A 24,394-nucleotide genomic window follows, 5' to 3' on the forward strand; every position below is an offset into this window, starting at 1 on the left:
CCCGGTGTGTCCAGTTAGGTTTGAGATGATGATGATGATAATAATAATAATAATTTATTATTTATACTCTGCCCATCTGGCTGGGCTTCTCCAGCCACTATGGGCGGCTTCAAACCGAATATTAAAATACAATAGTCTATTAAACATTAAAAGCTTCCCTAAACAGGGCTGCCTTCAGTTGTCTTCTAAAAAGTCTGGTGGTAGTTGTTGTTCTCTTTCACATCTGGTGGGAGGGTGTTCCACAGGGCAGGTGCCACCACCGAGAAGGCCCTATGCCTGGTTCCCTGTAACTTTGCTTCTTGCAGTGAGGGAACTGCCAGAAGGCCCTCAGTGCTGGATCTCAGCGTCCGGGCAGAACGATGGGGGTGGAGACGCTCCTTCAGGTATACTGGACCGAGGCCGTTTAGGGCTTTAAAGGTCATCACCAACACTTTGAATTGTGCTCGGAAACATACTGGGATCCACCGCCAGCCAGTGTGGACAATTCTGAGTTAGACCTGCAGTGCACCTTCCTGAGAGGTCGCCCTGGGAGCCTTAGTGGCCAAAAAGCCATTTGAACCCAGATTTAGCCCAGGACTCTAACCACTGCGCAACACTGCCTTGGCAAGGCCAAACAATTCCAGGAGATCCCTTTGACCCAACCACCTGCGCCGGGTTAGCCAGCGAAACCTGAGCTGAGCTAGACCCCAAAAAGAGATTCTGGAGCAGACGGGTTGCGAATAATCCGGATTCGCTGATGCGCCAAGAGGCGCGGGGCGCGTGACGCATTTGGAGAGGGAAAGGAGCGCCGGTGGCGGCGGCGCCGCGGATCGCGCTCTCGCCCTTGGCCGGTCTCCCTGCCCGGCTGGAGGTTGCGGGGCGGAGCAGGCTGTGCCGGGGGACGCGGCCGTGTGGGGCGGAGGCAGCCTCGCTCCGCCCCGGCCTGCGTCGCCCCCTTGCGCGATCCCAGCCTCCGGAGGCGCACGGAGCCCGATCTCGGGGCGCAGCGTCCCCCCGGCCGCCTCCGCCACCGCTCCAGCCCCCTTCTTCGCCCATGGGGACCCTCCCGGAGCGCTGCCACCCGCCCTCGCCCCACGCCTGGTGGTGAGTCTGGGCACCCGGGGCGCCCGTCCTTTGTCTCCCTTTCTCTCCTTCCATCTCTCCCTCTTTGCGCGCCCCCCTCTCCATCCCTCCCCCGGCCTCATCCATCCATCCATCCATCCGCCCTTCTCTCTTTTCTCCCCCAAGACTTATGCTACCCCCCCCCCATGTCCCGCCTCCTTCTCCCTCTCCCTATTTTTTCTTTCTCTCCGCCTCCCTGGGACCCGGAATGCGGAAACAGGAGGCCTGCCTCGGCTCTCCACGCCATGGGACCCCCCTTCCCTCTCCCGGCTCCCTCCATCGCCCACACCCCCTTCTCCCCTTTTGAACCCTCCCCACCCTTCAAACACACGCAGTTATTATGAGTTTCCCTCCCTGCAGCGAAACCTCCCCACCCACCCGATTTTTTTTGCTTACCTCCACCTCTGCCCCCTGTATTTGCATTTCTATCCCCACCTTTTCCTCAAGGAGGTGGGCTTTATGGTGCTCCCCACGCCACCCCACTCCTTTAAAGTAAGTTTGGCTAAGAGGCGGGTGACTGGGCTCAAGGTCACGCCTTCGTAGCCAGGTGGGGATTCGAACCCAGGTCTCTCACCTGGGTCCTAGTCCGAGGACACTCTAACCACTACGCAAGACCACAGTGCCCGCCCCCTTCCCCCTTCATTCAACCCATAGTTCACCCTAGGCATCCCAGGGATTGAATTGGGGGCGTTCTGCATTCAAGGCAAATGCTTTACCCCTGAGCAAGATAAGTGTGGAGGACCCCTTCTTCTCCTCTGCCCCACAGTCCAGCCCCCTTTTGTATCCTTTCCAGGCTCTCCCTGTTCCTGCCACCTGCCCTCCTCCCTCCCTCCCTTCCAGTCCTTCTGTTCCCCCTAATTAATTCATCCCACCTTTTACGCTTCTTTTCATTTGGGGAATTGCGGGATGAAACCCGAGCAGCTGGCTGCTTTATTGTTGACCTCGATGGCATAGTACTGTATTTAGTTAATTATTACATTTAAGGGGGTGGGGGACACTTCAAGGCGGTCAGAGCTACGTGCACAGTTCATTCCTCTCACTTCCGTTCTCTCAACAACCCTGAGAGGGAGGCTGGGCAGAGAGCATGAGACTTGCCCACGTTCACTCAGGGAACTTCATGCCTGATTCGAACCCAGGTCTTCCTGGCCATAGTCTGACAACTGGGGTCGAAGTTTGGGGACCCCTGTTCTCGACTGAAGGCTCCTTGGTGTAGAGAGATGTTGTCGAGCGTCAACAATTTTTTCATGGTAGCGGGTAAGGCTAGATGACCCCTGAGGGTCCCTTAAAGGTAAAGGGACCCCTGACCATTCGGTCCAGTCGTGACCGACTCTGGGGTTGCGGCGCTCATCTCGCTTTACTGGCCGAGGGAGCCGGCGTACAGCTTCTGGGTCATGTGGCCAGCATGACTAAGCCGCTTCTGGCGAACCAGAGCAGCGCACGGAAACGCCGTTTACCTTCCCGCCAGAGCGGTACCTATTTATCTACTTGCACTTTTATGTGCTTTCAAACTGCTAGGTTGGCAGGAGCAGGGACCGAGCAACGGGAGCTCACCCCGTCGCGGGGATTCGAACCGCCGACCTTCTGATCGGCAAGTCCTAGGCTCTGTGGTTTAACCCACAGCACCACCCGCGTCCCTTGGGTCCCTTACAACTGCACAATTCTATGATCTGCTCTTTCTCTCACTGCAGACGCTGCTCCATGGATACCAGCCCCCCGACTCCGGACCCTGGGGGCCCGCGGAGGGACTTTGCGGCTTCTGACCAAGGACCCCCGTCTTTTGAGGGGCTTCTGGGGCGGCTGGGAGCTGGGGGGCGAAGGCAGCGCCTCCTCCTGGCCCTGACCTGCCTGCCATGCCTCCTCCTGGGGCTCGGAGCCGGCTCGGACGCCCTCTTCACTCTGACGCCTCCACGCCACTGCCGGGACCCCAACAGCACCCGGTTCCCGGACAACGCAACCTGCTCGGACCCCCACTGCCAGAGCTGGGAATACGGGGGTCTCCCAGCTCTCACCAACAATCCGGTGACCGAGGTGAGAGCCCCAAATCCCCTCTCGACGTTGCCACCCAGGTCCACTTCCTGGCCCCCCACCCTCGCCGTACCCAGGAGTGGCAGAAGGGTGCAGTCGTTCTCGTGCTAGACCAAGGAGACCCGAGTTCGAATCCCCAGGAAGTTAACTGAGTGTGCTCTTGGGCTAGGCTGCATTACATGGTGGTTGTGCCTATAAAATGGACGGAGTGGGAATAACCAGTTATGCCTGTTCTTAGCTCTTTAAAGGAGGCAGACACACACACATATATATAGTGCCAGAAACTTTCTTACAGAACATGTTCCTTCACTCCTACACAAAGCACTTAATTGGAGCCAGTCCACAAACTGGCTTTCAATGCTTGGCTCAACCCTGAATCACATGATATAATAATAATAATAATAATAATAATAATAATAATAATAATAATAATAATAATAATGGGGAGATTGCATCTGAGCCGTGGCGACAGGAGTGCTCCTGAGCATGTATGGGGTATTATTCTCCCTGTTCCCGTCCTGAAACCAGGATCGGGGAACATGCGGGGCACACTTGTAGGTCACACTTGCCCCATGCTCCCTTCCAGCTCTTTGACGTCTGCTGCCGCAATAATGCATCCTGTAGTGGTTGGGAGTTACTCGTGCGTAATCCTGCTCCGTTTGAGCATTAGATTTCCTGGTTAAACCATCCGGACTGCACAGCCCATCTCAGCGTGGCTGCCCTCAGTCACTCGTAGAATCTGTCTGTGGGCGTTTCTTAAAGCGTTGCCAACATAAGAGTTGTTTGACGCCCAATCGTTTCCGCCTTTCACTGCGCGGGAGTCTCCTGCGCAGGGTGGGCGTGGGCAGCGGGGTGCTTGGGCTCTCCTCACTAACTTCCAACGAAGAGTCCTGGAGCCCCTGCACCTCCCTGTCCCGTTGCTCTTCTGGATCCCTGGTGTTACACTCATTCTCTTTCCCTTCTTCCCAGCTGAGTCTCCCCCTAGCGCTGGGACCTTCTCCTGCAGAATCAGAGACCCTCTCCTTCTCCCGTGCCTCTGATGTCAGTTCCCTGACACATCCATTCAGGGCTAATTTGATCCCGGACTTCTGGGATCTCAAATTTAGATCCTTGTTCATTTGGGGGTTATTGGTAACTTTTGCAACCTGTTTTTACATGCGAGCCAAAATGCGTTGCAACTCTCTCAACTCAGAGCTGCAAATTTAAGCAAATAAGAGAAGCATTTGGTAAAAATCTATATGGCTGATAAAGATTTTGGCATATTAAATACAGTGGTGCCTCGCAAGACGAAATTAATTCGTTCTGCAAGTTTTTTCGTCTTGCGAATTTTTCGTTTTGCGAAGCACGGTCAAGTCGCAACTGCACCTCTTCAAGCAATGCACCCTGGGTATTAACGGTTTTAAGAAAAAGGAAACAAACTTGCAAGACGTTTTCGTCTTGCGAAGCAAGCCCATAGGGAAATTCGTCTTGCGAAGCAACTCAAGAAACGAAAAACTCTTTCGTCTTGCGAGGCATTCGTCTTGCGAGGTACCACTGTACTGAGAAATGTGCATATAAATGTTAATAAATATATTGGTTCTGATGGCACAAGATTAGACCTTTCCCATCAGCTGATTATAGAAACAAACCACTCACTCTTTGGTACGGGGGAAAGCTGGATTTCTTTTTTTGTGGGGGGTCACGGAATCATAGAGTTCGAAGGGACCCCGAGGGCAATCTAGTCCAACCCCCTTCAATGGAGGAATCTAACATGGGGCTTGAACCCACAACCCTAAGAGTCTCTTGCTCTACTGGCTGGTGGTCCTTTTTATTTTTATTTTAGTTACAGTTATGGGCCTCAAAAGCTGCAAGTGACCCAGGCCTCTCTGGACCTCTGAGAGGGGCTGCATGCACCCACCCATATTCCTGCCCTCCTATAAACTTCATGTTCTCCATTGTTCCGCTGCTTTTAACCTCTTTTTCTCCTCAGTGGTCCCTGGACTGTTTCCGTGGATGGATTGTTCCCTTGGAGCAGCTCTGCTTCCTCCTGGGTTTTGCCGCAGGTGCGCTGCTGCTGGGACACCTGGCAGACAGGTAAGCCAGAGGCAGCGGGCCTGTCGATGGGGCAGCTGGCAGGGGAAGCCATTTGTCATGAAGACGATGGCATTTGCTCCCACGAGATCCATAAGGAAAGCCTGCCGGATCGGGCCCATTCAGTCAAGCACATCCATTTCAGCTTCTATCCTACATGATCAGTTCCATATTTACGTACAGTGGTACCTCAGGTTAAGTACTTAATTCGTTCCGGAGGCCCGTACTTAACCTGAAACTGTTCTTAACCTGAAGCACCACTTTAGCTAATGGGGCCTCCTGCTGCCGCCGCGCCGCCGGAGCACAATTTCTGTTCTCATCCTGAAGCAAAGTTCTTAACCTGAAGCACTATTTCTGGGTTAGCAGAGTCTGTAACCTGAAGCGTATATAACCTGAAGCGTATGTAACCTGAAGTGTATGTAACCTGAGGTACCACTGTATAAGCTAAACAAGCTATAGCTTGGGGGCCCAAAAAAAATTAAAGAGAGAAGAAAGTGGATGTCCATTTCCAAAATATAAGATAAAAAACAAATAAAACAAAACCGACATACAGCAACAGTGTTTTGTGTTGTGTAGGCTCCTATGATGTAAGTCATGGGCCTAGCTTGCTCCCTAAAATATCACTGGTTTGTGTTGCATTCCGATGCCAAAGGAAGGATTGGACCCTGCTTAATAAAATACACACAAGGCTTGGCCAGCAAGACTCTGGGAGGAAGTGCGAATAATAATCCTGCCACACCCCAGCCCAGGTCCGTTTTATTAACAAAAGAACTCTTAACATAGCGTTTGTAAGAACCAATCAGATTTCCTCTGAGCATTTCGAAAAATCCCCCACGTGGGACAAAGTCAGATCAGAGAAATCCTTTTAACTACAAAGAAACTATTTCCTACTTGAGCATGCATACATGGTTAAGCTAAATAAACAGAAACCAAGGACGAATGCATTTAGTACCCCCGAAGGTCATAAACCCATAGGAAAGAAAGACACATTTACCATCTCCATGTAAACTCTGTTCCTGGCCCTTAAGATCTATCTAAAGATTAGCAAAACTAACAAAAGCTACATCAAAGCTACCTTCTTTCTTTATGGCCTGGTGAAGCAACTGGTCTGTGTTTCAGAATGCTTATACGTGCCTGTCAGGTGTAGCGAAAGAAAATGGCAGAGGTGCAAAGGCTTGTGGGATTTGATCAGAAATCATGTCAAGTGGCGCAAGCCCAGTCAAAGCAATGCTTTTATCGCTGGCACAATGGCATGCTGCATTTTTCATAATTCCTCATAGCAATCCCACCTGACCACCACATCTTTGCTCCTTTCTATATATAGGGTGCCTACATTCTGCATGGACTGGTTGCGTGGCAACATGGGCAAATGGCTTGAGATACCTATGAGGTCCATAAATTACCATATAGCATATATTCAACACAAAAAACAGCGACAATTTGTTGCTGACAAAGGACAACTGGACATATAAAGGGCCCCATTACCTTCAGTGGCTGAGGGCCTCATCAGACCTAAATCCGGCCCTGTACATGACCATGTACAGCGTTCTTTGAAAGCCATTCCAGTTGGTGACGTCACTGCCTCTTGTGGGAGTGAGTTCCACAGTTTAACCCGGCCCTGTGAGAAGCAGCACGCGCTTTTTTTGCCTCCTGAATCTCCCAGCATTCCTCTCATGGCCACCAGCTGGGGTGGCTTCAAAAGAGGATCTGACAGGTGAATGGAGGCTATAGGGCTATCGTCGGTTACTAGCGACGATAGTTATGTTCCATCTCCCTTGTTGGAGGCAGCCTGGCTCTGAGTGCCAGTTTTGGGGGGGCACAAATGCGGAGAGAGGGCTGCTATACTCAAGTCCTGCTTTGGGAACGGGGAAAATAAAGATAGGATACCCTTCAGTGCTGGTGGTGCTGTGGGTTAAACCACAGAGGCTAGGAGTTGCCGATCAGAAGGTCGGTGGTTTGAATCCCTGTGACGGGGTGAGCTCCCATTGCTCTGTCCCAGCTCCTGCCAACCCAGCAGTTTGAAAGCATGCCAGTGCAAGTAGATAAATAGGTACCACTTCGGCAGGAAGGTAAACGGCGTTTCCATGTGCTGCTCTGGTTCCCCAGAAGCAACTTAGTCATGCTGGCCACATGACCCGGAAGCTGTACGCCAGCTCCCTCGGCCAATAAAGCGAGATGAGCGCCGCAACCCCAGAGTTGGCCACGACTGGACCTAATGGTCAGGGGTCCCTTTACCTTTACCCTTCAGTCAATGGACTGACAATAGGACATCACTGGTAATTTATGAACGCAGCCGCAGACTCCGTATGGATGAATACAATAACATCTGGAATGAGTTTATGCAAAATGTGGTAGGCTATTCACATTTACATAAGCACCAATTTATACAAGAATGTCTGGGAATATTGTATAGTGATTATACAATATATTATATATATTGATTATATTTTATATATAGATATATAGATAGATATAGATATATAAAAAATTAAACATCCTTAAAATATCAATTACTCCCCTTCTCCTCTTTCCATGGTTCATTTTGCAAATCTTAAACCCCTGCGTATTTAACAGAAACTAAACCATTTGGTATACCATTATTACATCCATCAAAACTTACTTACACAGTTGAATTTATCTTAATGCTGCCAAAGTTTTCAAGTGTACACAATTTGCCCCCATATATTCAAAAAACATTTTCCAATCTCCTCTAAACATATGTTCTTCTTGTTCTCTTATTCTGTATGTTAAGTCCGCAAGCTGCGCATATTCTGTCAGCTTAAGTTGCCGCTCTTCTTTAGTTGGGACCTCCCTCGTTTTCCATTTGAGGGCTAACGAAACACAGTCCGCAGTAGTGGCATACATAAATAACCTTTTCTCATTTATTTATTGCATATTTTCTCTTTTATGTGTATTTTGTGGTTGTTGTTTTACGCCCTCTCACTTCCCCCCCCCCGTATCTCTTTATTTCTTTTAACTGAAATCACCTTAATAAATTATAAATATTTTTAAAAATCTGCTTTGGGGCTTCTCCTTGGGACGTCTGGTGAGAACAGGATGGTGGGCTAGAGATGGAAACCCCTTTTGGCCTGTGATCCAGCAGCCAGCCTCTTCTTAATGGTTGCTGCTGGCAACCCTCTGTCTCAATGGAGTGCGCCTCCGGGGGTGAAGTCAGACTGCTGCTTTAGAAGCCCCGAAGTGACCTCCACAGGGCCCAAGCCTGAGCGGTGGAAGTCCTGCGCTTCCCAGACGATAAGACGCCCATCTCTTTCTTGCTGGTGTGGCACAAGGAAAAGCAGAGCGAGACTTTCGACGCCATCTTGGCTGCAAGAGTTGCCGGAAAGAGGCGTACCAGGCACCGTGCAACCGCCTTAGGGACTCTGCTCAGGATTTCATTTCCCCCCCATTTCATTTCACTTTTAAATTGTGCCCCGCATTTCTGTATTACTCTGCACAAGGTGGTTTGCGAGCCGAAGAAACAACAAAACAAGACAGCTAAAAACCACACCCGAAACAACAATCTGATCCGGTTCAAAAAAAGCCGTAATAAAAACATAACTTTAAAATGAATGACTTAAACCAAACAAAGCAATATTCAATAATCCATTCAGGTATAGGAAAAAGTAAAATTAAATACCAGCAAGTAATAATTGAACGGTTTACAATAAAGACCCAGAATACAAAAATTACTAAACTACGATCAATAAAAATAACGGCAAGTCACAGTGCATGAAATACAGTCGTGCCTTTTGATCCTGAATGCCTAGTGAGTCGAACGTTTTGGCTCCCAAATGCTGCAAACTGTTCCAGTTTGCGAACGTTCTTTGGAACCTGATTGTCTGACGGGGCTTCCGCGGCTTCCGATTGGCTGCAGGAGCTTCTTACAGCCAATCGGAAGCCGCGCTTTGGTTTCCAAACATTTTGGTAGTCAAACGGACTTCTGGAACGGCTTCCGAGGTACGACTCTACCACAAAACATACAAAACCATTTAAAAGGATCAAACTGAGAAACGAGGACACGCAACTTACAATTAAAAAATAAATAAATCCCCGAACCTTGATGAAAATAATAATAAAAATCCCTGAGCCTGGATTTACTGCTTAGCTGCTTCCTCAAGAAAGTCACAAAGCTGACCTTTGTATCCAGACCTTTGTGGAAGACTCGGAGGAGCTTGGGCTAGGAAGGAGAGAGAGAAGAATCGGCAGAGCAACCTCTCACCCTCTTTGTCTTTTCATCCGCAGCGTGGGGCGGCGCGGGACCCTCCTCCTGGCCCTGGCTCTGGGTTGCCCCGCGGGCGTCTTGGCTGCCTTTGCCGCCTCGCCCTCCGTCTTCATGTTGGGCCGTTGCCTCTGGGGGGCGATGCTGGGGGGCATGGAGCTCTCCCTCTACCTTAGCCGTGAGTATCCTCTCCTACGTTGCGCAAGCGAATCCATCGGTTGGGAGGGTTCCTCCATTGAAGGCCGCAGCGTAGGAAACACAAGACACTGCCTTGTGCTGAATCAAGTCATTGGTGCACCTAGCTCAGTGTTCTCTAAATGGGTGCTGTGGCCCCGTGGGGGACGGTGGGTTTCACTAGGGGGGTGGCGAAGAGGAAAGGGGCAGCAGGTGTAAATGACCATCCGACTTGACAGCCTGCCGGCACTGAATCCAGCTTTGTTTGGTTGCTAATTAAAACAAATCATTTTTGTTGCATTCATTCAATAGTTTTAATTGGGGTTTGAATGAAGGTGGAATGGATTGTTGGGACGCGGGTGGCGCTGTGGTCTAAACCACTGAAGAAGAGTTTGGATTTGATATCCTGCTTTATCACTACCCGAAGGAGTCTCAAAGCAGCTAACATTCTCCTTTCCCTTCCTCCACCACAACAAACACTCTGTGGGGTGAGTGGGGCTGAGAGACTTCAGAGAAGTGTGACTAGCCCAAGGTCACCCAGCAGCTGCATGTGGAGGAGCGGAGACGCGAACCCCGTTCCCCAGATTACGAGTCCACCACTCTTAACCACCACACCTCACTGAGCCTCTTGGGCTTGCTGATCGGAAGGTTGGCAGTTCAAATCCCCACGACGGAGTGAGCTCCCATTGCTCTGCCCCAGCTCCTGCCAACCTAGCAAAAGCACGCCAGTGCAAGTAGATAAATAGGTACCGCTGCAGCGGAAAGGTAAACGGCATTTCCGTGCCCTCTGGTTTCCATCACGGTCCTCCATGTGCCAGTAGCAGTTTAGTCCTGCTGGCCACGTGACCCGGAAAGCTGTCTATGGATAAACACTGGCTTCCTCAGCCTGAAAGCGAGATGAGCGCCACAACCCCATAGTTGCCTTTGGCTGGACTTAACCGTCCAGGGGTCCTTTACCTTTTTTTTAACCTAAAGGTGCAATGGATTGTTGCTGTTTTGTGTTCTTATATTCCTTAGTTGATTGTGCAAACCACGGTTTATCGTGCATTTTTACAGAGTAGGCACTGGAGATAAGTTGCTGGAACCAAGGGGGCAGTGGCGAGAAAATGACCTTATCTAGCAGACTGGAAAATGCTCTCCTGAATTTCATAGTCCCACCCAGAGATGCCTGCAGGGATTTGAATCTGGGGTCTTCTGCGTCCAAAGCAGACACTTTAACCCTGAGCTACGGCCTTTCAGGAGTTTGACTCTGAAATATTAACTCTGTGAGATACAGTTGTACCTTGGAAGTCGAACGGAATCCGTTCCGGAAGCTCCTGCAGCCAATCGGAAGCCCCGTCGGACGTTCAGGTTCCGAAAACCATTCGAAAACTGGAACACTCACTTCCAGGTTTCGATCATTCGGGAGCCAAGGTGTTCAAGATCCAAGACTGCACTTAGTTTTGCTCTTTTACTTAGCTTTAGGGCCGTGGTTCCCAACAATTTGATTTTTAAGGAGGGAAATTCGAGAATGAGTTATTAACAGTTGATGGCCTTTTAGGCTTCCTCCATGTGAATAGGAGTTCACTTTTTGAATATTAAGAATTATATGTCATGGGGGGGGGGTGCACCAGGATTTTAGAGATACTTAGGTGGAGCATACTAGGGACGTGGGTGGCGCTGTGGTCCAAACCACAGAGCCTAGGGCTTGCCGATCAGAAGGTCGGCGGTTCAAATCCCCGCAACGGGGTGAGCTCCCGTTGCTCGGTCCCTGATCCTGCCAACCTAGCAGTTCAAAAGCACGTCAAAGTGCAAGTAGATAAATAGGTACCGCTCCGGCAGGAAGGTAAACGGCGTTTCCGTGCGCTGCTCTGGTTCACCAGAAGCGGCTTAATCCTGCTGGCCACATGACCCGGAAGCTGTACGCCAGCTCCCTCGGCCAATAAAGCAAGATGAGCGCCCCAACCCCAGAGTCGTCCGCGACTGGACCTAATGGTCAGGGGTCCCTTTACCTTTACCTAGGTGGGGGCATGGCCAAAAAATGATTGGGCACCCCTGGTTTAGGGAGTTTCATTGATGTTTTCATCTGGCATTCTCATTGTTTTCCATGTCAACTGCCACTCTGTTACCCCTGGAAAATATTTAATTGCAGCTTAGAAATTTGCCCCCCGTCCTTTTTGCCTGGCCATGCCTTGACTCGCCCACTGCCTCTCTTCCTTTCCGCTTTTCCAGGCTTGGAGCTGTGCTGTCCCCCCCAGCGGCTGCCCGTGACCATGGCGGCAGACCTCCTCATGGTCGGGGGGCACTTCCTTCTTCTGGGGCTGGCATTGGCGTGTGGCGGTTGGAGGGTCTTGCAGGGCGTCATGGCGGCTGGGCTGGGCCTCTGCCTCCTCTATGGGTAAGTTGTGGCCGCGTCACTGAAACCCCTCGCCAAAACCAGGCAGAAGGCCTTTGTGGGGGGGGATAATATTTTTATTAGTTTCCAATTACAATAATGCAATAATAGCCTCGTTATAAGAATGGGATATTAGCTCCGCCCAAGGCATGAAGGAGAACAACAACAACCGGGAAAAGGTAAACATAATATTTTACAAGCACAGAAAAGAAACATCACGGACAGAATACTTGCCACACGCAGGAAGAACAAGGATATAGTTTGAATGCTTCATCTGTAGATTTATAAATCATTTAATGTGTCAGTACGAATGATTGTTGGGCGGTTGTTGTATAAGGGATTGCTATTTTGCCTGGAGCGTAATTGAAATTCATAAGATTTGGGGACGCAAAAATAAAGTAAATCATCAAACCACCAATTCTAGCATGCGGGGGACCACCTAAATTACATAATTTGGCATCTGAATGATTGGTATTATTAATTGTATTATAATTTGGCGTTGTTATAATGAGGCTGAAAGCCTTTTTGCTAGTTGCACCCGGCACGGGAAACTACCACCTGGCACAATTCCAAGTGTTGGTGCTGACCTTTAAAGCCGTAAACGGCCTCAAAGGCCAAGTAGACCTGAAGGAGCGTCTCCACCCCCATCGTTCAGCCCGGACAGTGAGGTCCAGCGCTTAGGGCCTTCTGGCAGGTCCTTCACTGTGAGAATTAAAGTTACAGGGAACCAAGCAGAGGGCCTTCTCGGTGGTGGCGCCCACCCTGTGGAACACCCTCCCATCAGATGTCAAGGAAATAAACAACTATCTGACTTTTGGAAGGCATCTGAAGGCAGCTCTGTTTAGGGAAGTTTTTAATGTTTGATCTTTTATCGTGTTTTTAATATTCTGTTGGGAGCCACCCATAGTGGCTCAGGAGGCCTGGCCAGATGGGCGGGGTATAAATAATAAATTGTTGTTTTTGTAGTGCGGGGTATAAATAATAAATTGTTGTTGTTGTTGTTGTTGTTTTCTACAGTCTTCAGACGAGGATTAGACCATGCAAAATATGAATATAAAATTTTAGCTGCAGTCCATTTTCAGCTTTGTATTATTGTTATTTAAAAAGTGTGCCTAGACATTCGGTTGTTGCGCCCATAACCTAGGTTTAAGGTGTCATTTAGGTCCTGGCTTTCATATCTCAGTTTCTAACACTGCCTGATACCCCTGATTTCCCCCCCCCCTTGTCCCGATCCTGCTTAGGTGCCCTGGATTGTACCCAGACTCACCCCGGTGGCTCTTGGCCACTCGACGGACAGCCCAAGCCAGGGAGATCCTGATAGCCCTGGCTCAGGGCAGTGGCAGCCAGGAGTCGGAGGCTCAGGAGGCCTTGGAAGGTGAGTCTCAAGAAGAGCATGCCCAGAGGGCCTTGATCCAAAGACTGGGAGCCTTTACAGAGGGCATGCCAATTTCTGCTTGAAGAACTGGCCTCTAGGTGAAGTGGGAAGCCTCTGCCCTCCTTTCCACCTGCCCCTTTAAAATATTTATAGAAATATATATATCTCTCTCAAACCTTTATTGAGGCGGACAATAGCCAGCATTAAGAAAGCAAAGGGATTTTATTTTATTTTTAAAGCACATTTATTCAGATACATATTATAGGGCAGAACAACATAAATGAAAGTCGCAAGAGATTATATAGGCAGCAAGAAAATTAGAATTTATAGGCCTGTCACGAACTCCAAAGAGGGAGGCTGCAAAATGTCTGGGGTCAATTCCCGGCGAGTTTTGAAAGCGAGAGATGCCTTTTGATTGTCCTGGCAGATTTAATAAATGGGGCTCAATGAAGACTTTGCATAGATTTTAGTAAAAGGAGCAATACAGGAGGAGAGCTGTGTGGCTGTAGCTTCTCCTCATGGGTGGAATGCCCTTTTCAACTCCTTTATTTTGTGTGTTTCCCCCTAAATCTGCTTCTGAAGAACTTGACAATGCCTGCCACCTCCCCGCTGCAGCCCAGATTTCGTTCCGGGCCGTTCTGTCCTGCAGAAACATCTGGAAGAATGTTCTCATCCTCGGTTTCACTACGTAAGTTCACCTATCTTTGTCCTGAACCAGAAAGTCTTGGCATTGGTGGGGGTTGGGGAGGTATATACGGGGGGGGAGGGGCAAGATCACAGACCACCAGGTGGCTTTTAACTTTTAATCCGCCATCACACCATGCAAGGATCTAGAATACATATAACCATTCCAGTGGTCCTAATTCCTTTCCTTTTTATAACATACAATTTCATCTCAACTTCCCTTGAGAGAAACTATGAGATTTACGCACTACCACTTACAACTTTATCAAAGCTGAGTGGGTCACTGTTTGGTTGCTCTTTTTAAAATATTTTTAAAGATATTCGTCAGTTTTCCCTGTTATTTTCTCCCAACTCTACGTTTCCATGATTTTTATATTTATAAAACTCCTGCTGCTTTAATTTTTTTTCTTCTGTTTTCTTTTTGTTTTTCATTGGGGTGTTTTTGGTTTGGATGCATTTTCTTCCCGCAAGCTGTTTCAATATTATTAATATTAATATTATTTATTATTTATATCCTGTCCATCTGGCTGGGTTTCCCCAGCCACTCTGGGCGGCTACCAACAGGATATTAAAAACACAGTAAGACATCAAACATTAAAAACGTCCCTAAACAGGGCTGCCTTCAGATGTCTTCTAAAAGTCAGATAGTTGTTTATTTCCTTGACATCTGGTGGGAGGGCGTTCCACAGGGCAGGCGCCACCACTGAGAAGGCCCTCTGCCTGGTTCCCCGTAACCTCACTTCTCGCAGTGAGGGAACCGCCAGAAGGCCCTCAGAGCTGGACCTCAGTGTCCGGGCAGAATGATAGGGGTGGAGACGCTCCTTCAGGTATACTGGACCGAGGCTGTTTAGGGCTTTCAAGGTCAGCACCAACACCTTGAATTGTGCTCGGAAACATACTGGGAGCCAATGTAGGTCTTTCAGGACTGGTGTTATATGGTCTCGGTGGCCACTCCCAGTCACCAGTCTGGCTGCCGCATTCTGGATTAGTTGTAGTTTCTGGGACACCTTTCATTCCCTCCAATCCCCCCAAAATTGGATATACAGTGGTACCTCGGGTTACATACACTTCAGGTTACAGATTCCACTAACCCAGAAATATTACCGCAAATTAAGAACTTTGCTTCAGGATGAGAACAGAAATCGTGCTCCAGCGGCGTGGCGACAGCAGGAGGCCCCATTAGCTAAAGTGGTGCTTCAGGTTAAGAACAGTTTCAGGTTAAGAACGGACCTCTGGAATCAATTAAGTACTTAACCCGAGGTACCACTGTAAAAAGGGACACGGGTGGCACTGTGGGTTAAACCACAGACCCTAGGACTTGCCGATCTGAAGGTCGGCGGTTCGAATCCCCGTGATGCGGTGAGCTCCCGTTCCTCGGTCCCTGCTCCTGCCAGCCTAGCAGTTCGAAAGCACATCAAAGTGCAAGTAGATAAATAGGTATCGCTCCGGTGGGAAGGTAAACGGCGTTTCTGTGCGCTGCCCTGGTTCGCCAGAAGCGGCTTAGTCATGCTGGCCACATGACCCGGAAGTTGTACGCCGGCTCCCTCGGCCAATAAAGCGAGATGAGCGCCACAACCCCAGAGTCGGCCACGACTGGACCCAATGGTCGGGGGTCCCTTTACCTTTACCTTTTACCACTGTACTGTAAAAAACTAAACTGCATTGATGTGGAAAGAGAAGCTGCTGAATTGCAACTCATTACCAAACTTAAAACCACGGAGAGACCTGGTCTGAACAAAGACATTGGATTCTTATCTCATTATACATGACTAAGCCATTTTTCACCTTCTCACCCCTTGCCTTTTCCTGTAAGACCTATTGCAGTCGTTAAGAGTCGTCAACAGGCTCATCTCAGCTACCTGCCAATCTCCCATTCCCACCACCCTTCTGAGTAATACCCCTCCCCACCTTCTCACTATATAGAAGGATCTGGCAACTTCTGTTTCAGTGTATCTGAAGAAGTGTGCATGCACATGAAAGCTCATACCAAGAACTAACTTAGTTGGTCTTTAAGGTGCTACTGGAAGGAATTTTTTTATTTTGCATTGATGTTGTTGTTGTTTTCTGCATGGCACCTCTCCAGATTCATCGCCCACGCCATCTGCCACTGTTACCTGCTGGCCTGGGAATCCCTGGAGGATCCACGGGCCAACTTCTACCTCTCCTACCTGCTGTCATCCGGCAGTGCGGGCCTTGCCTGTCTCTTCCTGTGCCTGAGCGTGGATCGTTACGGACGCCGCGGGATTCTCCTCCTCACCACCACGCTGGCCGGCATCGCTTCCCTGATCCTGCTGGGCCTGGGAGAGTGTAAGTCGCTTCGAGTTCCTTTTCCAAAAAAAGCTGCTCAGGAGTTTCATTTGCAATCATGGTCACGCCCAAAATGAAGATGTGTCTTGCCGGGTTCCTCTGCCATTCCAGAACGATGCACTAGGCAGATTGCGGAGACATGACCGCAGATCGAGGACTCAGTAGGCTGATAACAACCAGTCCTGTTTATTCTCTTTTCCCCATCAAATGTAGATGGGAAGCTGACCCGAAAGTCCAGGGGTGGCGTTATTATCAATTTACGATGGGGTGGAAGGTTTGCAGGCTATGAAGGACTTGCTCACAAATTTATTGACAGCTGCACAAATTATTATAGCTAGGAAGTGGAAGGGGCAGGCAGGATATAAGATGGAAGAATGGGATAAAGAGGAGTGGGGTATAGCTGTGAATGATAAATTAACATGTGCCATTAAGGTAAGGCAGGAGAAATATGCAGGAGAAATTATTCTGAGGAGATATGGAGGGTGCCTGTAGAATAAAACGGAAAGGGGTTGAAATTTTGGGAGGTTGGATAGTTGGAATGGTCTTAGTGGTGGGGTGCACATTTTTGTTCTTATTTATTCATGATTATTACTTTGTCAAAATAAAATAAAGTATCTTTTTAAAAAAATGTAGATGGAGTGGTTGCTGCTGGGCAGAAACAGCCCCTCAAATTAGTAAAATGTAATCCAGCATAGTGAAGCTCAATCCATAGAAGTCAGAGGTACAGTCAGTATGCAATTCTGTAATTAGAGAGGCAGAGTTCAGTCTGTTGCAATCTAGAATGGGTCGCACCCCTTTGAAATAGCACACTTGCAGGTGAGGAGCTACTGCTTGATCTAGGCCTGACTCTCAGTGTCTTCTATGCATGTGATAATTTTTTAGCCTCTTGTGAATGAATTTAAATGTGCATTTCCTTTAGTGATGCTTTCTTTTGACATGTTTAAGATAATGTTGTTGTTGTTGGTGGTGGTGGTGTTAACTTATCTGTGTTATCTGTGCATTCTGTAGTTGACCTCGTTTGCAATGTTTCCTTTTGAAACCTCTTAAAGATATTATCTTCTCTTAAGTATGTTGTGGGAGGGACACAGGTGGCGCTGTGTGTTAAACCACAGAGCCTAGGACTTGCCGATCAGAAGGTCGGCGGTTCAAATCCCCACGACGGGGTGAGCTCCCGTTGCTCGCTCCCTGCTCCTGCCAACCTAGCAGTTCGAAAGCACGTCAAAGTGCAAGTAGATAAATAGGTACCACTCTGGCAGGAAGGTAAACGGCGTTTCCGTGCGCTGCTCTGGTTCGCCAGAAGCGGCTTAGTCATGCTGGCCACATGACCCGGAAGCTGTATGCCAGCTCCCTCGGCCAATAAAGCGAGATGAGCGCCGCAACCCCAGAGTTGGTCACGACTGGACCTAATGGTCAGGGGTCCCTTTACCTTTAAGCATGTTGCTTTGAATGTATACCTGACTTTCTTCAGTCGTGTTTTATTCTGGATTGTTTTGTTTGATGTTTTAATGTAGGTTGTAAACCGCTTCAAGGTTTTTTTCCTTAAAAATATAACATAGGTTAAAAATGAAATTAAGAAGAAGAAGAACATATAAAGCCCTGTTGAGTCACACCTGTGCAGGGCTAACTAGTGTCATGTCTTTGCACGTAATTTCTATATTTCAAAGGATACATTTTTCTTGTTTTAATTTGCATATTATTATTATTCATTATTGTTATTGTTTGTTGGTAGGTTATGTATTTTTGTGTTTTCACATTTTGAACCACCATAAGAATAATGATCATACAGTAATTGGTTAGTTGCCTTATCTTGCCCAGGGCAAAAAACAACTTACAAATAGATAGACAGACAGACAGAAGACGCCACATAGATATATTAAAACCAAGAGGATAAAGAAATACATTAAAAACACCCCACCCACTTTGAAAAGACCACAGATAGTTAAAGGCCAAAAGTATTATTATATACTTTTGATATACAGAGGTCCGTACTTAACCTGAAACTGTTCTTAACCTGAAGCACCACTTTAGCTAATGGGGCCTCCTGCTGCCGTGCCGCCGGAGCCCAATATCTGTTCTTATCCTGAAGCAAAGTTCTTAACCTGAAGCACTATTTCTGGGTTAGCGGAGTGTGTAACCTGAAGCATATGTAACCCAAAGCTTATGTAACCCGAGGTACCACTGTATTATACAGAGGTATAAGTGAACAGATAAGCTTCTTCTGCTTTGAGTGGAAAAATATTAGGAGCCACTTCTGTTGGTTGAGACCTCTCTTAGGGACCGGTTGATGTCTCCTTTTCACCGTTTCTGCCCTTTCCCTCCCTCCGCGTTGCAGATCTCAACGATGCTGCGCGGAGAACCTTCTCCATCCTTGGCCTCTTCTCCTCCCACGCAGCTGGATCCCTCAGCATCTTCTTCGCCTCCGAGGTCATCCCCACCGTGATCAGGTGAGGTGGAGAGAGTGAGAGGCCTCTCTCAGGCCCTTAACAAACTACAGCTCCCAGGAGTCTTTGGGGGAAAGAAGCTGTACCATCATGTAAGGCTGTGGACGGGGAGTTGGGAAACTGCGAGAAGGTGGCCCTATTTTAAAACTCCACCCTGGAGTTATAAATAGGTAAAAATTTAATGCTATTATTTTTAAGATCAAGATTAGGATAATTAAAGAGGGTAAGGATTTGCTGATTCAACAGATGGAAGTGGAATACAAAAAAGGGAGGTATGAGGAGGTCCGGGAAACAAGCTAAAGGAAAATAAGTAATGGAAAATCTGTGTGTTTTTTAACTATTTTTATTTTGTATTTTTGTTATTTTTTTTGTTTATATTTTTTTGTTGTTATACTTTAAAAAATCTTAATAAATATCTTATTAAAAAAACCAAATAACTCCACCCTGGCTATATCTCCTTTGGTAGCACAGTCCACCCTTCATTCGACAACTGCTTGGGAACAGCCGCCTTGGCCCCCATTTTTCTCTTTCATGTTTCTAGCCCTCATATTGTGGCCATTTTGTTGCTTTCCTTATCTCGCTTCCCCAGCAGCTGCAGGTGAGGAAGTGCCGTAGCTCAGTAGGGTCTAATGCAGGCGTGGCCAAACTTGGCCCTCCAGCTGTTTTGGGACTACAACTCCCATCATCCCTAGCCAACAGGACCAGTGGTCAGGGATGATGGGAATTGTAGTCCCAAAACAGCTGGAGGGCCAAGTTTGGCCATGCCTGGTCTAATGCCTGCTTTGAAAGGTTCCAGGTTCAGCTCCTCACATCTGAAGGTAGGGCTGGGAATCCTAGATGGACCAGCAGTATATTCCTGTGTCTCTATAAATTTGTGCGGCATTGCCACACATGCACAGAAGTTGGTACTCAATCAGTCAAATCTTTATTACAGTCATAGACTAGCATAAGTAGGGTGGAGCGCAATCATTTAGAATCTATAAAACGTTTTGGAAAGCTAAAAAGTATTAAAACAGAAGGTATATCTAAAGAACTATAAAAATCGAAAAGAAACTAAAAGAATTTGGTACTGGTATTAGGACAGAGTTCTGCTTCATGAAAACCATGCTGTCCTTTTAAATAAAAAGTTTCTAGTCCCTGGAAAATGAGCGAGGTACCAACTAAAAAAGAATGGCAACTTAAGCTGACAGAATATGCGCAGCTTGCAGCCTTAACATACAGAATAAGAGAACAAGAAGAACATACATTTAGAGAAGATTGGGAAATGTTTATTGAATATATGGGGGCAAATTGTACAATTGAAAACTTTGGCAGCATTAAGATAAATTCAACTGTGTAAGTTTTGACGGATGTAATAATGGGATACTGAATGGTATAGTTTTTGTAAAATATTCAGGGATTTATGATACGCAAAATGAACCATGGAAAGAGAAGAAGGGAAGTTCACTGATATTTTAAGGATGTTTAAATAAGTATTCTAAATTGTAAAACAGAAAATGTAATAAAAATTATGTATATATAAAATAAAGTAAGTTTCTAGTCCTTAAGACTGGGAATATCGGCACATGGGCACAGCTTGCTGAACTCTCTAAAATGCCGAGAGCGAGGAAAGCAGGCGAATGGCAGAAGCTGAGGTGTATTTAGCAGTCGGAATTCATCTTTCAGTGCCCTGCGTAACGTTTTGCGACTAACCCAAGTCAAATGTCATGCAGAGCCCTTTGAAACTCCATAAGCCACCAAGCACTTTAGGAACGCAAGAATTTCCATTTCACCCTCATGCTTGTTTACTCCCCTTCCTCTGGAGGTTTTTAAGCAGAGGTTGGACGGCCGTCTGGCATGGCGGCTTTAGTTCAGATTCCTGCATTTCAGGGGGTTGGTCTGGATGACCCTCAGGGCCCATTCCAAGTCGACAATTCTATATTCTCTTTCGTTCCATTTACGGCAGCCTTGGGAAAAGGACCCCCCTTCCGCTCACAGCTCTTTCTCTAGCCACCTGTTTTGGAGAACTTTGTTAGATAACGCAGGAGCAAGGATTAACAACATCTGCCGAGCCCTTCCTGCCGCTGGTTCAGCCTTGGCCTTGAGGCACGGGGAGCTCCGCGACCTTGGCAATAACGTCCCTATGGCAACTGGTTTCATGATCGCGTCACCAAGGCCCTCTCTCTTTCTCCCTCCACAGGGGCAAGGGCCTGGGCCTGATCCTGGCCGTGGCGTCCCTGGGCGGCCTGAGCGCCCCTCTGCTGCGGCTGCGAGAGCAACACGGCTCTTTCCTCGAGCACATCGTCCTGGCCTCCCTCAACATCCTGGCTCTCCTCTGCCTGATGCTTCTGCCCGAGAGCAAGCGGAAGGGGCTGCCCGAGGGCCTGCGCGACGGGGAACTCTACCGGAGGCCTTCGCTGCTACGCCGGGCCGGAGGAGGAGAGAGCCGGGACTCGGAAGGAGCCACCCGGCGGGACGACGTGCCTCTGCTGTCCACGCCGAACCCGGCCAGCTGATGCACCCTCTGCCGCCGCCGTACACACGCCCTGGCTGGATCTGGACCTCCTTTGCCCGCTGCCTGGTTTGGGACTTCGCTGAGGCCTCGCAAGGGCAGAAGAAGACATTGCCAAGCGACCTCCACTTTTCTCCGTTTCGTTCTGCCGGAGAGCTGCCCTTTCCTCCGTTTCGCAGGCTGGGTGGGGGTAAACCATCCGCAACGCCGATCATTTATCTTTTTTCCTTTCTATTTTTTTATAAGCCTACAAACTGGCTCGCCCCCGCTCCTCGCACACACGCAGTTCAGTTGGCGATTCGGTGTGGCTCACCAGACGAGGCCCGGCCCAAAACCACACACACACCCTGACCAGGCAGGCTTTCGTGGTTGGGACGGCGAACCCTCACAAAACTAGACCGCTCTGTGTGCAATAATAATAAGCTCCTAGGTACAGTATTTCCAGAAAGCCAGGTCCTTTCTCAGAGTTCCCTGCCCCGAAAGAGCAGCTATTTGCCTTGATCCCTCGTCTTGACCGTCTCTTCAAGTGGAAATTGACAGGTGAAGCTCTGTCCAAATTGGAGAACGGGGGACTAGAGAAAGCTATCCAGCCAGATGGGCAGGGTACAAATAATAAATTATTATTATTATTTCCCTGCCAGATTTCTGGCAGTCAGGTGTTAAAAGGCCCAGGAGCCCTGGCAGAAATAATAGGGTGCCAGATTTAGAGAGGTGTTTCCTCACCTCCCATCTGTTTTGGTAGTTTTTCCCTTAAAATGCTTGGCTGCTTTCCAGTCTGGAAAAAACATCCGTACAGTATTGGATATTTAACCATCTTGGGGGTATAACTTGCTCCAAGATACTGAACCGTAGAGGATTCATTCGGATCAGATTGTTTCTGTTCCCATTTCACAGTTTTAGGAAACTGAGGCCAAGATGGAACGTTTACGGGCCAGTTTCAAGGTCAGGGTCAGAGCTTTCAACCTATGCACTACATTCAGTCATCGTTTTGATAGCACATCTCCGTGTACAAAGGGCTTTGAATGTCACTCTTGCCAGAGTTGACTTAACCCCAAAATGGAAGCAAGAGCCTTTTAAAAGTGGGCTGTTCTATATTCTTCTCCATGATCTTGAGAAAGATGGCTGCTCACTCAATCCCTATCCCACAATCCCCTGCTGCACTCCATGGCCATTACTCAATACTTGGGGGTCAGGATTGCCTCTTATAAGCTGGGCGGCATATCCCCGTTTTACCATCCTGGAAGGAGCAAAACCCTGTTGGATTTCTGCTTCCTTACTTCCAAAAGGAAGCAGAGAGCTGGAAACTTAATTCCTTCTCTTCCCTCCTCCCTGCCTATTTGTATACTTTATAAAGCATTGACATGCACACCACATCAGGTACAATTGGTTGTTCCACCCCTCTGGGCCCAAGGAAAATGCTAATTTTTATCACCAAGGAGGAAGGGGGCTGGGGAGAGATGCCTGAATGTGGGAAGTAACAGACTGGGCCACTCCACCTGCTCTTTGGGCAACTCAAAACACAACCCACACAGGAGACTCTGGGAAGACGGTTGGCTGCTTTCTACGGGAAACAAACTACTGACTGTTAATAAGCTAAATACAAATTAAAGTGGGGGGGCACTTCTTGAGAATCATTTGCTTTGCCCCATTTATTTTGGCGGTGCTAGAAACGTTTGTCTGGGTTCCTCATGGAGTTTGGGTGCAACTGCAACTGATGTCTTTCCTCAACATGGAACAGCAACTGTGCCAGGACACCCCCCCCCCCCAAAAAAGGCTAGCATTTCCCTCAAGCGCAGGTAGGGAGCCTGCAGCCCTCCTGATATTTCAGCTCCTTCCCACTCCAGACAGTATGGCCAATGGGCAGGGATGGTGGGAGTTGGGCGTTCTCAAGACCTTGGGGGGGGTGTGCAGAGGCTACCCTGCCCTAAAGCATCCTCTCCTAACCTGGGGCTGATGGGAGTTGTAGATCTGGAGAAAAGGCTGCCCTGAGAGGTCCTTGCATGGAAAAGCCTACTGGGTCTCTTTTGATGCAGAGTTGTATGGCATGCCCAACAAGTTTGCTGCTCAAATGCTGGTAACAGGGCAGGTGCAAAGTTGCTGCAGAAACACATTTCCCTGTTTGATGTGCAAATGAGAGAAATCTCCAAACTTTGCAGTAAATGGGAGCTGCTCATCTCACAACTTGCCATGTAAAAATTCTTTAAACCCACCCAAGCATCTCCAGGGACGCGGGTGGCGCTGTGGGTTAAGCCACAGAGCCTAGGACTTTCCGATCAGAAGGTCGGCGGTTCGAATCCCCGCAACGGGGTGAGCTCCCGTTGCTCGGTCCCTGCTCCTGCCAACCTAGCAGTTCGAAAGCACATCAAAGTGCAAGTAGATCAATAGGTACCTCTCCGGCGGGAAGGTAAACGGCGTTTCCATGCGCTGCTCTGGTTCGCCAGAAGTGGCTTAGTGATGCTGGCCACATGACCCGGAAGCTGTACGCCGGCTCCCTCGGCCAATAAAGCGAGATGAGAGCCGCAACCCCAGAGTCGGTCACGACTGGACCGAATGGTCAGGGGTCCCTTTACCTTTACGCATCTCTACTTCAATCTCCCTGCTTTCTATTATGGTACCCGATTGTTCATTTTTTTAGTCTGCTGTAGCAGGGGACTTCTGGCACCTCTTTCATTCATTCCTCCTTTCCAGAGCATATTTTGTCCTTTCGACATGCAAAAAGACAGGGCTGCACTCTGACAAGACCCACATTTACAGCATCCCACAATACTCTTCCCTGCACATACCCCTTTATGGTAAAAAAATATTTGGGACACACATCTGTTTTTCTGCACCTGTTGGTCCAGGACTCCTGCTCCCATCAACTCCAAGCAGTGAGTTCAGGGAAGATGGGACGGATAATCCTGTACCCCCGCAATGGTCATTTGTGTGAAAAGCTCCTGCTCCAAATAGGGGGATCCTGCTCAGCTCACTGGACAAGTTAACACACTGCCCCTCTCTTGCATCTCTGTTGTTGGGCCACCCAGCAGTCCAGTTATGCAACATGCCGTTATGCTGAGAAATCTGTGCTGCACTGAAGTAGGGATTTTTTTAAAGCGCAGGAAAATTCCTGCAGCAAGAAAGCATTGAGTAGGAG

General features: G+C 48.4%; 1 protein-coding gene across 1 annotated transcript; it reads left to right on the plus strand.

Moving 5' to 3' along the window:
• Positions 1-772: 772 nt before the first annotated feature.
• SLC22A17 (solute carrier family 22 member 17) lies at positions 773-22,892 on the plus strand. The gene is made up of 10 exons (XM_083472698.1): positions 773-1,083; positions 2,790-3,129; positions 5,096-5,199; positions 9,439-9,593; positions 11,801-11,966; positions 13,205-13,338; positions 13,921-14,026; positions 16,106-16,329; positions 18,662-18,773; positions 20,950-22,892. Exons 2-10 carry the CDS (start codon positions 2,800-2,802, stop codon positions 21,263-21,265), a joined length of 1,647 nt encoding a protein of 548 aa, XP_083328824.1. The 5' UTR covers positions 773-1,083; positions 2,790-2,799; the 3' UTR covers positions 21,266-22,892.
• Positions 22,893-24,394: the final 1,502 nt, after the last annotated feature.

The sequence above is a fragment of the Podarcis liolepis genome, assembly GCF_965112155.1.
Source record: "Podarcis liolepis genome assembly, chromosome: 13".
Taxonomy (NCBI): Eukaryota; Metazoa; Chordata; class Lepidosauria; order Squamata; family Lacertidae; genus Podarcis; species Podarcis liolepis.